Raw genomic sequence first — 13632 nt, forward strand, 5'->3', positions numbered from 1 at the left:
CCATTGTCATCGGGGCACTTGGTATCATGTCCAAGAATTTTATAAGATACATCAACAAATTGCAGGTTCCTGCAATAATACCAGCAGAACTGCAAGAAACTGCGCTACTTGGAACATCATACATCTTAAGAAGGTACTTGGTTGATACCTAGGACGCTGGCAGCAACCCATATCAACCATTAGCACCAGTCAATGGTATTTGTGATGCGTTTTTGAATGTTCAGTTGACTGTGTTTCATGTTTAATGAATAAAGTATAGTATAATAATAAAAGATAGAATGATAAAAACAGTTTAAGAATGGAGCTCATTGTCTGCAATTATCATTAACCTTAAAGAAATTTATCTTCAGAAAAAAATATAATTAAAAAAGAAAATCTATTTCATATTTCTGCTAATATTTTGTTCAACTTTGGGTTCAACCCATCACTGCAAAAATTGCTTTTACAAGACTTGTTTCATATGCATCTTTCATTGTTCTTCCATATATCTAGAAGGAATTTCCCAATTCTTTCCTACTTGCATGAAAAAAAAAACATCAGCCATATGTTACCATTATCATTACTGTTGTTATCCAGGCCTTAGATTTCATCTGCTTCCAATTCAGCAATGCTAATGTCATTAGTCTCTGTGTCAAAGATAATTTCATATTCTGTTAAGAAATGGAATTTAAAATGAAGTTAAGCAGCCAAGCTTTCAGAAACCAAGTTTTTGTCTCTCTCAAAAAGGTCAAGTAGTTGTAAATCATTGTCATAACTGAAGCAGCACAAATGCCTAGTACTGTCAGTGGTCCAGAAACTCAGTGAATTTAATGGCTCAATAATGAAGCTTAGGGATTTCTGGAGCCACAAAAGGAGGCCAAAAGCTGGAACTACACATCAACATCACAGAATAAAAATTGCCCTTAATTAACTGATAAACGCATGATTGTGGCCTCTTGGGAAAAGATGACTTGCTGAGAAATGTGTTACAATATCTTAAAGAGTGATTTTTTTTTAAAGAGATAGACTGCCCATTACTACTGAATTTTCAAACATAATAATGGAAGCATAACAATATTCTAATTTGGAGAAAAGATGAGCAAGGCTTTCTCATGACTCATGCATATTCATGAGAAGAAATACTTTTTAACTACATACTACAAATCTTGCCCTTGACGAAATATTGTGGTAAGCCATGGTCCTTCTTTGAAAGTAGTTTTCACATGTACACCTGGAGAACTTCTTGGCATTTAGCCACACACATGTCTAATATAGGTGTGGGAATGCAGTGGCCATAGTACATGTATAGACCAGTTTAACTGGTTGGACACTTGTATGGAGCTTAGCAATGAAATAATCAAACTATGAAAAGTGGGTTCATATGGATACTCTCTGAAGGGCCCTATTCATTCTCTCTTTGTTTATAACATAGGATGTGCCTGCAAAAGTAAAGATATCTCCTTGTATAAACATTCTTGAGAAACAAAGCAGACACATCTCTTATCTCTTTGTAAACACATTCCTGAGAATCAGATAACAGAGATGGGCCTCTCGCCTGGTAGTATCTGGTACCAAGCAGCCAGAGTTAGGTTTTGCTTTTTATCTTTACCATTGTTTTCCTATCTCTCGTATGTAATATGAGATGTGAGGCCATAATAACGCCTTCTGATGACGCTGTATTTGGGTAACTAATAAAAGAGATTGTAGCTTTTTGTTTGCTGCTCTCTCATCCCGAGAAACACCTGTCCTTGTGTCTTCTCTAATCTGGACCATACATGAGGAGCCCGCCAGGATGAATTCAACATCTGGTGACCCCGACGTGATTACCCTGCTTGGTGCTATATGTCTCTTGGTAATTTCATACTCATTCGGCTGGAAGAAGCCTCTGCAAACCAGGGCCGGTCGTCTGCGGACGAAGCACCCTCCCATAAATCGTGAGTATGGACGCAGAATTGCCAGGTACCCCGACATGATAGCCCTTGAGGCTATACGTCTCTTGGAACCCCTGTTCTCACCGCCTGGAAGAGGCTGTGCACCACGATTTAGCCTGAAACACGGCGACAATCTTTCGTGAGTATAGGGGGAGGTCTTTCCAAGCAGCAAATGAAGCATTTGCAAGAGCTTGGTGAGATATCCAAGACTAATATTATTGTTTTTAAAAGATAAAGGGAAAGTCCTGCCCATGATATCAAAAAAGAATCTGATTTACCTTCTAAAAAACTTTTGGCAATAAAAGGGCTCTTTAAAAGTAAAAACGTGGAAACAGATGGGAAATTGTCTCCACGAATCTCCTCAAGCCCCTGAAAAAATTCTGACACTCTGGAGATTGGTATTAGAGTGTTTAATGATACATGAAAAAAGCCTCCAGGACACTGAAAAGTTTCCCGAACTTCCGCCGCCATATGACGGCTCTTCTCCTAAACCTAACCCCTCTCCATCTAAATCTGTTCCTCCTACAGCCCCCGCTTCCCCCTCCCCTGAGATGTTTCCTTTGTCTATTCCTGATCCCCCTGCCTCCGCATCTCCCCCCTGTGCTGTAGGTGCTGTGCAGTCTGCTATAGTAAGAGCCTATAGAGACGGAGAATTAAAAGATGATGAAATGATTTCAGCCTTTCCCTTGGTATTTGTAAATCAGGGAGGAGCACAAATTCCGCAATGGGAACCGCTCCCTATTAAATTGATAAGGGACATTAAACAATCCTGCATAATGTATGGTATCCAAGCCCCTTACACCCAAGGCTTGTTGAGAACCATGGCAAATGCCTACCTCATGATTCCGGCTGATTGGAAGAATTTGTTTAATATGATTCTAACAGGGACTCAGTATGTTGTTTGGCAATCAGAATTCCAACGCCATGCAATCTCCTTAGCAGCTAGGAATCCCCCCGTCACGGTTGAGGAAATCTGTGGCGAGGGACAGTTTCTGCCTCCTACCGCTCAATACGTTTTACCAATTCCTACTCTTAATTTAACTTCTCAAGCTGCTCTTGAGGCTCTTATTCGAGTGGATGACCCTGGAACCTCCAAACAATCTTTTGCAAAAATAGTTCAGGGTTCAAATGAGCCCTATTCAGACTTTGTTGAGAGACTGCAAGTTGCGCTCTCACGTCAAATCACCAACACAGATGCACAGAATGAAATTATAATGAAATTGGCCTTTGAAAATGCAAACAATGATTGTCGTGCCTTGCTCTCCCCATTAGTTAATACACCAGGCGTCACACTGGCTCAATATCTGACCGCCTGTCGTGCCGTTGGCACGCAAGCTTATCATGCTGAACTTATTGCTTCAGCAATACAAAAGGGGAATGAGAAAAAAGCATCTGGTAATTGCTTTAACTGTGGAAGACCTGGTCATTTTAAATCTCAATGCCGAGCACCTGGTGGTGGAGCGGCACGTAATTCAAATTCAAATCGCAGAGAAAAGCCAAAAACAATCTGCCCAAAATGCAAAAAGGGTTTTCATTGGGCAAATCAATGTCGAACAAAACTCTCTGACCAGGGAAACTAGGTTTGGGGCCAGCAACCAGCCCCGTCCCAAAGGTTGCGCAGGATCAACCAACCTCAGCACCATTAACAATTCAGTATCCAATTTCCTTTGATCTACCGTATGCGTTGTGTACTGTCTTTGTTACACCTTCTTTGCATTTTGATGATAGTGTCTCTGTTCTGATTGAATCTCACCCAAATGCCCAACTAAAAGGCATTTCGGTTTTTCCTACTATTTTTTCTTCACCATTTCCCTCGCAATTCCAACTTCACCTATCTTCCACCTTGCCTCAAAATCTATCAGCTGGGGATGTAGTCGCAAAAATGATAATTGTATCAAAAGACTTAGATAACACAGAAATTTTAGCTGTTACCACCTCTATAACCGAAACTAAGCCTACACTAAAGGTAGTCATTAAGGGAAAAACCTTTTCTGGCCTTTTAGATTCCGGTGCTGATGTTTCGGTGATCAGAGCGGAGGAGTGGCCCCCCTCTTGGCCAACTGAAAATTCTCCATCCGTAAGAGGAGTGGGTGGAATCCAACCGGCTCGAATAAGTAAAAATTGGCTTCGAGTGTCTGCAGCAAATGTTGCAGGCATAGCTAACATCAAACCTTTGATCTTACCTCTGCATACAAATTTGTGGGGTAGAGACCTTCTTTCTCAATTTAATGCAAAGTTGCTTTTAGAATGACTACTATCCCTCCGCTTAAGCTTTCCTTGTCCACTGACGCCCCCGTGTGGGTGGACCAGTGGCCACTAACTTCTGAAAAACTCCTTGCGTTACATTCTTTAGTACAGGAGCAGCTCTCCCTGGAGCATATAGAACCTTCCTTAAGTCCTTACAACACCCCTGTATTTGTTATAAGAAAGAAATCAGGAAAATGGAGACTCCTCTGCGATCTTCGCTCTGTGAATGCTGTAATTCGACCTATGGGACCCCTCCAATGCGGGATGCCCAATCCAAATTTAATCCCTCGAGATTTCGATCTGATTGTCATAGATTTGGCTGATTGTTTTTTCTCTATTCCACTCCATAAGGAGGACAGACAATTATTTGCATTCACCATTCCGGAACCTAACAACATTAAGCCCACCAAACGGTTTCAATGGAAGGTATTACCACAGGGAATGTTAAATAGCCCTACTATGTGCCAGTATTATGTGGACAAGGTTCTAGCTCCAATTCGACAGCTTTACAAACACTTTCTTATTTACCATTATATGGATGATATTTTGATTGCAGCCCCGGGCCCTATGGGCACGGTGGCGCAAAAATTACCAACAATAATGAACCATTTAAAGGTGTATGGTTTAAATGTGGCTCCAGAAAAAATCCAAACTCATTCACCCTTTAAATACTTAGGTCATAAACTACTCTCTTCTCATGCTGCTCCCCTTATTCCTGTGCTAAAGCTTCCCTCTGAGACTACTCTTGTGCAATTACAACAATATTTAGGTGCCATCAATTGGACTCGTCCGTTTTTTGGTATCTCTACTTCTGCACTTTCGCCTCTTTTTGATGCCCTGAAAAAAGGAAAGCAACCAGGAGACAGGATTAAATTAGGCCAAGAGCAATTGAATGTGGTAGAGTTAATACAAAAAACCATGGAACAGCAATGGGTGGATCGTTGTGAGAAAGACACACCTATTGCTTTAATAATTATTAACACTCTAAATTTACCCACTGCAGTACTTGCTCAAAAAACTGACAAACTCCTAATTATTGAATGGCTCCATTTACCGCATACACCTCGAAAAACAATCACTACAAAACCATCTCAATTTGCTCAGCTAATCCAAAAAGGACGTCTTCGTTCTAAAGCCCTTATGGCAATAGAACCCAGCACCCTATATCTTCCCTGTTCATTAGTAGATTGGGAAGTAATGTACATTAATTCGGATCCCTTACAAAATTCTTTGGCACAATGGCCGGGGGAAATTTCCTGTCATCCCCCTTCTGATCCACGACTGGCTCTTCTAAAAGCAGTCCCGTTTGTGTGGCAATCTCCCATGGCAACCCAGCCGATTCCAGATACACTTACGGTATTTGCAGATGGTAGCAAAACATATGGTGCTTGTGCCTGGAACATTGATGGGCAATGGCACACAAAAATTACCTCACCCCAAACATCTGCGCAGCGGGCTGAGCTTGCTGCTGCTATATTGGCCTTTCAGCACTTTGCTCACACGCCTTTCAATTTGATTTTAGATAGTCTGTATGTTACTCAAATTATAAAACAAATTTATTATTCCTATTTGTCTCCTGCATTGGATTCTGATCTGTTAACCTTAATGCTTACTTTACAGAAATTGATTTCAGATAGAACTCAGCCATTCTTTGTGGCCCATATAAGAAGTCATCAGCCCTTCCCGGGCCCCCTCCAGGAGGGAAATGACAAAGCTGATGCTGCTGCAACTGCGCTCATGGTAATATCTCCTATTACACCATGGGACAGTCATGCCTATTTTCATCAAAATAAAAAAGCATTAGTGAAACAATTTGGTCTCACGGCAGCTGAAGCGACTGCCATCATACAACAATGTCCTACCTGTAGTCAACAAGCTCATTCTATCCCTATGGGTGTTAACCCTAGAGGACTTAAAGCTTGTGAAATCTGGCAAATGGATGTAACTCAATACCTTTCCTTTGCCCCATGGAAATATTTGCATGTTTCCGTGGACACTTATTCAGGATTTATTATGGCATCTCCACAAAGAGGAGAAGCAACCAAACATGTAATAAATCATTGTATTCGGACCTTTGCATCGATGGGACGCCCAATTGAACTCAAAACTGATAATGGATCTGCGTACACCAGTACTGCCTTTGCAGACTTTTGTAACAAATGGTCCATCAAACACAAATTTGGCTTGCCCTACAATTCTCAAGGCCAGGCAATTGTAGAAAGATTTAATCAGACCCTCAAAAACGCCCTGGATAAATTGAAAGAGGAAAAATGCCTCGGCCTCCCATCCATGCAAAACAAACTCAATCTTTGTTTATATACTTTGAACTTTCTTAACCTGACTGGACAGCCTCCCACGTCGGCTGCAACCCGTCATTTTTCTGCTTCTCCATCAGCTACTCCAAAACCAAAGGTATATTTCCGCCAACTACCTGATCCAGCATGGAGAGGGCCCGCTGACCTTATTACCTGGGGCCGTGGATACGCTGCTGTCCAGCATAACGATCGCATCATTTGGGTCCCAGGAAGACACGTAAGACCATTTCATTTACAACAAAAAGAAGGAGAAACCCTTGGTGCTGAGACAGCAACAGACTTTTAACGCAAGGTGGTGACCATCAGCTTTGCAGAACTACACCGGAAGTTGGTCCCCTGCGCACAGCAAATATTCATCAGGAGGAAACTACCTTCACATTGTACATATACATTTTAACACTTTCTTACACATACTAATGTTAGTAGAATTGTTTTTCTGATTTTGCTAGTAATTTTGTTTCACACGTATAAGTAACTATGATTTGTTTATGGCTTTTTATATTGTTAGCTATGGGACTCTCAGGTGACCATGCAAGGAACATCAAATCCCCACATACATACACTTCAAGTCAAGTACGCTCTCGCCAAAAACGCATTGTCTATGCACGAGGCCCTTACTTTCTACCTAAGTCTACCCCACCACCTAAGGTTCCCATATTGACATTTCCAATTAAAGGGGGAATGAATAAGGACAATGGGCCTCTACAACAATTGCATAAAGGAAATTATATATCACGGATTCTGGAATTAAGTCAAGATCTTGTTAATCAGCATAACCCTACCTTAGGTGAGAAATGCTGGTTATGTTTATCTGCTGACCCTGCATCTTATCATGCTATTCCTGTAAAACCACAACTTTGGGTAAAAACAAAGGCAACAATTCTCCTAGAAAGGGATAGTAGAAATAAAAAACCTGTCTCACCAATACAAGGAGATTTTTATGAAGCATTCAAACGATTGGGAAAAAGTCGTCTTCCTATCATAGGCCCAATTGCTACAGGTGTAGACCTCATAGGAACACCTTCTTTATGTGTAAAGAGACATCAGAAACTCGGTAGGCCTGTAGGATCCCTGACAGACGAACAATGTCACTCAGCAATATATATAGGCCCAAAAATAAATTTGGTAGACATAAAATTAACAAAGGGAGTTTTTCCCTCTGCTTACCGCAAATTTCAACAAAAGGTTACTTTCTCAACTCCACCAGAACTACACTTTAGAAAGGACAGGTGGGGTGGATGGAATATGTCTGTGGAAAGCTGTCCAAAACCATTTCACCCTCCAGGATTTCCCATTTGGTTCAATTTAAAATCCAAGGCAGATATATGTATCCTTTTTCCACCGGGAAATACTACCTCTCGATATATTTTTGAAGGACCGATTCTCAGAGATAAACAGAAGGACCTATCACTAGAAATCCCATTACAACCTTTAGCAGGAATGTTTGTAGCAGGCACTATGGGAGTCTGGACTAATGAAAACAACCGTAGACTCCATGCCTTCTCCATGAACATCGGAACATGTGTGGAAGAAAAAGGAGTGTTTTTCTTGTGTGGAACAAATGCATATCTGTGTTTGCCAGCAAACTGGACAGGAGTGTGTACATTAGCCCACCTTTTTCCTAAAGTGGGTGTTGTCAGTGCTGAGCACTCTATCCCTGTTCCCCTTTTGGGACATGTTCAAAAGAGGGTTCCCATTCTCATCCCACTATTAGCGCTTCTAGGGATGGGAACAGCTGTTGGAACAGGAGTAGCCGGCGTCACGCATTCTGTAATCCAGTTTAAACAGATATCAGAGGAGTTGCAGGGAAGTTTGAATCAAATAGCTGGCACTTTGATTGAGGTCCAAAATCAAATAGACTCCCTGGCTGCTGTGGTATTACAAAACCGACGTGCCTTAGACCTCCTGACAGCAGAAAAAGGAGGAACATGTATATTTTTAGGTGAAGATTGTTGTTTTTACATGAACAAATCAGGTGTGGTCAGAGAAGGTGCTCGGGAATTACAGGATAGGGCTTCCAAGATAACTCAGAGGTTACAAACTCCTGACATGTGGTTTTCTTGGGTGCCTGGATCCGGATGGATTAAGCAAATGATATTTTTGTTCATATGCGCAATAGCTGGTTTAACGTTCATCCCATGTGTGATACCAATCATTAGACAATTATCTATCAGAGCGGTAAAAGAGATTCAAGTTGAGAAGGAACTAGCTTTGACAGAACATCTTCTTGATCAACTTGGTCCCTGCCCTATGGAAGAACTTACAGATTCTGAGTTAGATTCATATGTGGTAATGGGATCAGGGGAATAAAAGAAACAATCTCCCTATGACTTAAGAAACTAACTATAATAACATGTATAACCATTTGTATACCTTTATTATTGCTTTGCTTATTTTTGTATGTATTCAATATATTCCTGCTTTGTTTGCTATAATGATAGGTATGTTTTCCAGGCATAAAGAGAACTTCATAATAACAACACAGCTTAACCCTGTTGCAAAAAACAAAAACAGAGGAAATGTGGGAATGCAGTGGCCATAGTACATGTATAGACCAGTTTAACTGGTTGGACACTTGTATGGAGCTTAGCAATGAAATAATCAAACTATGAAAAGTGGGTTCATATGGATACTCTCTGAAGGGCCCTATTCATTCTCTCTTTGTTTATAACATAGGATGTGCCTGCAAAAGTAAAGATATCTCCTTGTATAAACATTCTTGAGAAACAAAGCAGACACATCTCTTATCTCTTTGTAAACACATTCCTGAGAATCAGATAACAGAGATGGGCCTCTCGCCTGGTAGTATCTGGTACCAAGCAGCCAGAGTTAGGTTTTGCTTTTTATCTTTACCATTGTTTTCCTATCTCTCGTATGTAATATGAGATGTGAGGCCATAATAACGCCTTCTGATGACGCTGTATTTGGGTAACTAATAAAAGAGATTGTAGCTTTTTGTTTGCTGCTCTCTCATCCCGAGAAACACCTGTCCTTGTGTCTTCTCTAATCTGGACCATACATGAGGAGCCCGCCAGGATGAATTCAACATATAGGTGAGTGAAAACCTGTTCACGCATGCGCCCAGCCTTCCGCACATGCACCCAGCCTCAAAAACATGCCTAAATAGGATGGCATAGATCCAGGGCGGGTGGGAGGGCCCACCCGCGATTTCCGCTACCGGTTCGGACGAACCGATCCAAACCGGCTGAATACCACCTCTGGTTAATATTGTTCATGCACCCTGAAGATTCCCTCTGAAGAAATATTTTGCCCTCTTCTTATCATGGAAATTTGTCTTTGAAGTGGGAGAGGAATAATAGGAGAGAGATGCTTTTAGATCTTGCCACTTTGACAATCACCTTGTTATAAATACAAAATAATGGGGTAGAAAAGTATACTACTACTATTTGGAAGAATGTACATCTCTCATCTGTAGAAAATTCTCCTTTTTGCTTTAGCTATTGTGTTTCTGGGATTGGGAATATGAATGATGTAATGAGACCCAAGTTTAAAGGACACTTTGCTTGGCAACAAAAGAAAAAAAAAGATGGGAGAAGTAAGTTAAGATGGTTCATGTACTTAGATTATTGTTACAAATACATTAAGAACATGTCTGCAACAGGATTTGATATTGTAGTTATATAAAGCTATATCCATTCATACTTTGTCCCTATTAATATAAGAAAGAAAGAAAGGAAGGAAGGAAGGAAGGAAGGAAGGAAGGAAGGAAGGAAGGAAGGAAGGAAGGAAGGAAGGAAGGAAGAAAGAAAGAAAGAAAGAAAGAAAGAAAGAAAGAAAGAAAGAAAGAAAAGCCAAAGTCTCTTAAAAGTAGGTCATATTTCCTGTCTTCTACAAAATCAATTGTCTATAAAAGTCTATTGACCAACCAAGATAAACCCTTTTAACTTCATCTCTATCCTGCCTTATCTCTCATGCAGAAAATGACTGTATGTTTAAGATGGTTTACTCAGGTCGAGCAGATTTCTTCCTTGTAACAATTCACATATGGATTTTTTTTTCCACTTCTAATAGTAATTGTTCTAAGTGAAGGAATTGGAGAGTAATGCTGGTATCTTTTAAATACAAACCATCTGCTTGGTTACTTCCAGGACTGACTCTACCATGCAGAAGAATGAAGTACAATGTTTCAAGCTGACCCTAAAGAGCAGGGCTATCAAATTTGTGGCCCGTGGGCCAGATACATCACAAGTTAGCCACACCCATGCCCGGTTTAGTGAAGGGGAGGAAAAGTCATGATGCATCATGTGACACCGCCGTGATGACATGAGTTTGACACCCCTGCTAAATCGAAGCACAAACACACAAACACACACACACACACGTGTAAATGGCATAGCAAAACTTATTAAAGCTGAAGTATATAATGCATGTCCTCCTCCCTCTCTCATAGAGAGGTTGTTCCATTATAATTTGCCCCAAATGTTTATTCTTTAATGTGAGAAAAAGGAAAACCTATGATCTGAAGAGCAATCGCATTAATCTCATATAATCAATACAATTTTGGGTTAATTACATTTACATTAAATCAGTTTAGCTTTTTGTCCTGGCTAATGCAATTTCTTGTTTCATCCTGAAAAGGAAGTATAAAATTCTGGAAATGGGGAAAAGCTTATTGATGGCTTATATCAATGCTTCATTTGCTGCTCAGGAGGAACAATTGTTTAACTCTATTCCCACCAGTAATGCCTTTTAGGCAATTAATTTAAACAACAAGCCAAGCATGTTGCCTCAATTGCTGGCAAGCACATTTTGATATGCAGGCTTGCCTTCATGAAGGGGCAGAGATGAGGGATGAGTTTTCATGCCCTGGCTCCCTTTTTATTCAGTATGATAGATGTATGCATAGGTGGTCCAAACATTTATTAATTAAAAGTAAGTATTGATTTGTTATTTGTTTCTTTACCCAAAGAGCCCAATCCCATCACTATGATGGAGTTTTACAGCCTTCTAAGGGCTTGTCCTCATGTCCCCTAACTGCAGATTAAATATGCCCTTTTAATCATGCTTGGTTTTTGTTTGTTTGTTTAAAAGCCAGATCCTTGTGAAGTAGTTATTCTCTTCTTATCTTTAGCCCACAACTGAAGTCAAATTTAGATGTTCCAGTCTTAAAAGACCTATTTTCCCTCTGCTCTTGGCCCTGTTTCTCCCACACCACACCACACCACACCCACACAAGTACAGTCTATCAGACTCCATCCACAATGTGGCTGTTGACATAAATCAGAAATGGAATCTTCCTGCTGGCCACTTAGAATGCTGTAGGTACTTCACTTCTTTTCAGTTTTTGGGAACTACCCTCTGTAGCCGGTGTAGCTTTTATTGCCCAAGACAAGTAATGTTTGAGCAATGCTTTTAAAAGGGTATCTCGGGTTTACACAAGCTCTTTATAAATGTGGATGTATAACTTCTCCTTTGAAATAGTATTTGATCACTGAATAATAATAATTCTAATTCTAATCGGCATTAACAAAATCACTATCAATCAATTGCAAAATGAAGCTTTATTAAACACTATATATATTTAACATATACCATATTTTTTGGCGTATAAGACACACCTTTTCCCCCCAAAAAAGAGGGTAGAAATCTGTGTGCGTCTTATTCTCTGAATGTAGTCCTGCCCAGCTTCAGAAAAGAAGCCTAGAAACAGAGGTTCAGAAAAGAAGCCCCCAAACAGCTTCAGAGACTTTTTTTTTTTTCCTGAAGCTGTTTCGGAGGCTTTCAGAGGCACAAAAAAAAGTTTTTTCTGAAACAGAGTTTCAGAAGTTTCAGAGGCACAAAAAAAAAAAGCAAAAAAAAAAAAAAAGAAAGAAAGAAAGAAAGAAAGAAAGAAAAAGCAAGGCACAGAGCTCACAACCAAGGAACCTATTGCTACAATTTACCTCTGGGAACAGCTGATTGGGGGTATTCCAGGAGGCCGATCCACCTGCCAATCAGCTTTTTTCCTATTTTCCTCCCCCAAAACTTATACTCCGAAAAATATGGTATCTAAACCATCAAATAGTAACATCTGCCTATCCCATCTGTGGAAAAGCCTCGACAAAGAAGACTACTACAAATACCTGGCCATCCTTCAAGCTGACAATATATATTTTTTTTAATTTGATTTATATGCCGCCCTTTTCCGGAGACTCAGGGCGGCTTACAATGCATTAAGCAATAGCCTTCATTCTTTTGTATATTTTATACAAAGTCAGCTTATTGCCCCCACAAACTGGGTCTTCATTTCACCTACCTTAGAAAGGATGGAAGGCTGAGTCAACCTTGAGCCTTGGAGAGATTCGAACCAGCAGAAATTGCAGGCAGCTGTGTTAATAACAGGGTGCACTAAACCACTGTACTATCAAGGCTCTGAATATATCATGAGAGTAAAGATTTTAACACCCAAATTCAGTGGAAGAAATATCATCAAGGCAATTAATACCTGGGCAATTCTAGTTATAGCTGAAATAGTTGACTAAATACAAAGAGAACTAAAAGCCCCGGACTAGAAAAATAATGACATTGAATCATGCCATTCACCCATGCAGTTATGTTTTCCATGTAAGGAAAATAGACGGGCATGAAATGTTGTAAGTACACCAGATGGTTGAAGTAGAAAAAGGGGCATTGGAAGAATATCTGAAGAAAAGTGAAGAAAATACACTGAAGCTAGTATACCATATGGGCTTACTGAGTTGTAAGGGACCAAACTGGCCTACAACAAAGACCAAATGAAGAATAGAAAAGAGACACAGCAAGGCAATGTATGATATGGCCAGGACAGAAAAGAACTAGCAAGCAAAGCAGATAATATTTATTTTATTTATTTATTTATTTGTCAAGAACGTATTAGGTAATAAGTATAAACATAGATTGGATATATAAAATAGATACAAATAGTGGAAACATTAGGACAGGGACGGAGGCATGTTGGTGCTCTTAGGCACGCCCCTTACAGACCTCTTAGGAATGGGGTGAAGTCAACAATAGACAGTCTTAGGTTAAAATTTGGGGGGTTTTGGGATGAAACCACAGAGTCAGGTAGTGCATTCCAGGCATTGACCACTCTGTTACTGAAGTCATATTTTCTGCAATTGAGTTTGGAGTGGTTCACTTTAAGTTTGTATTATTGTGTGCTCGTGTATTGTTGTGGTTGA

General features: G+C 40.1%; 1 protein-coding gene across 1 annotated transcript; it reads left to right on the top strand.

The window, feature by feature from the left end:
• Nucleotides 1-1258: 1258 nt before the first annotated feature.
• On the top strand, nucleotides 1259-3793 carry LOC148116469 (endogenous retrovirus group K member 8 Gag polyprotein-like). Its single transcript, XM_087877058.1, has one exon. The coding sequence runs from the start codon at nucleotides 2246-2248 to the stop codon at nucleotides 3488-3490; it is 1245 nt and encodes a 414-aa protein (XP_087733184.1). The 5' UTR covers nucleotides 1259-2245; the 3' UTR covers nucleotides 3491-3793.
• Nucleotides 3794-13632: the final 9839 nt, after the last annotated feature.

Source organism: Pantherophis guttatus, chromosome 1, assembly GCF_059756535.1.
Source record: "Pantherophis guttatus breed Tessera chromosome 1, ASM5975653v1, whole genome shotgun sequence".
Classification (NCBI taxonomy): domain Eukaryota; kingdom Metazoa; phylum Chordata; class Lepidosauria; order Squamata; family Colubridae; genus Pantherophis; species Pantherophis guttatus.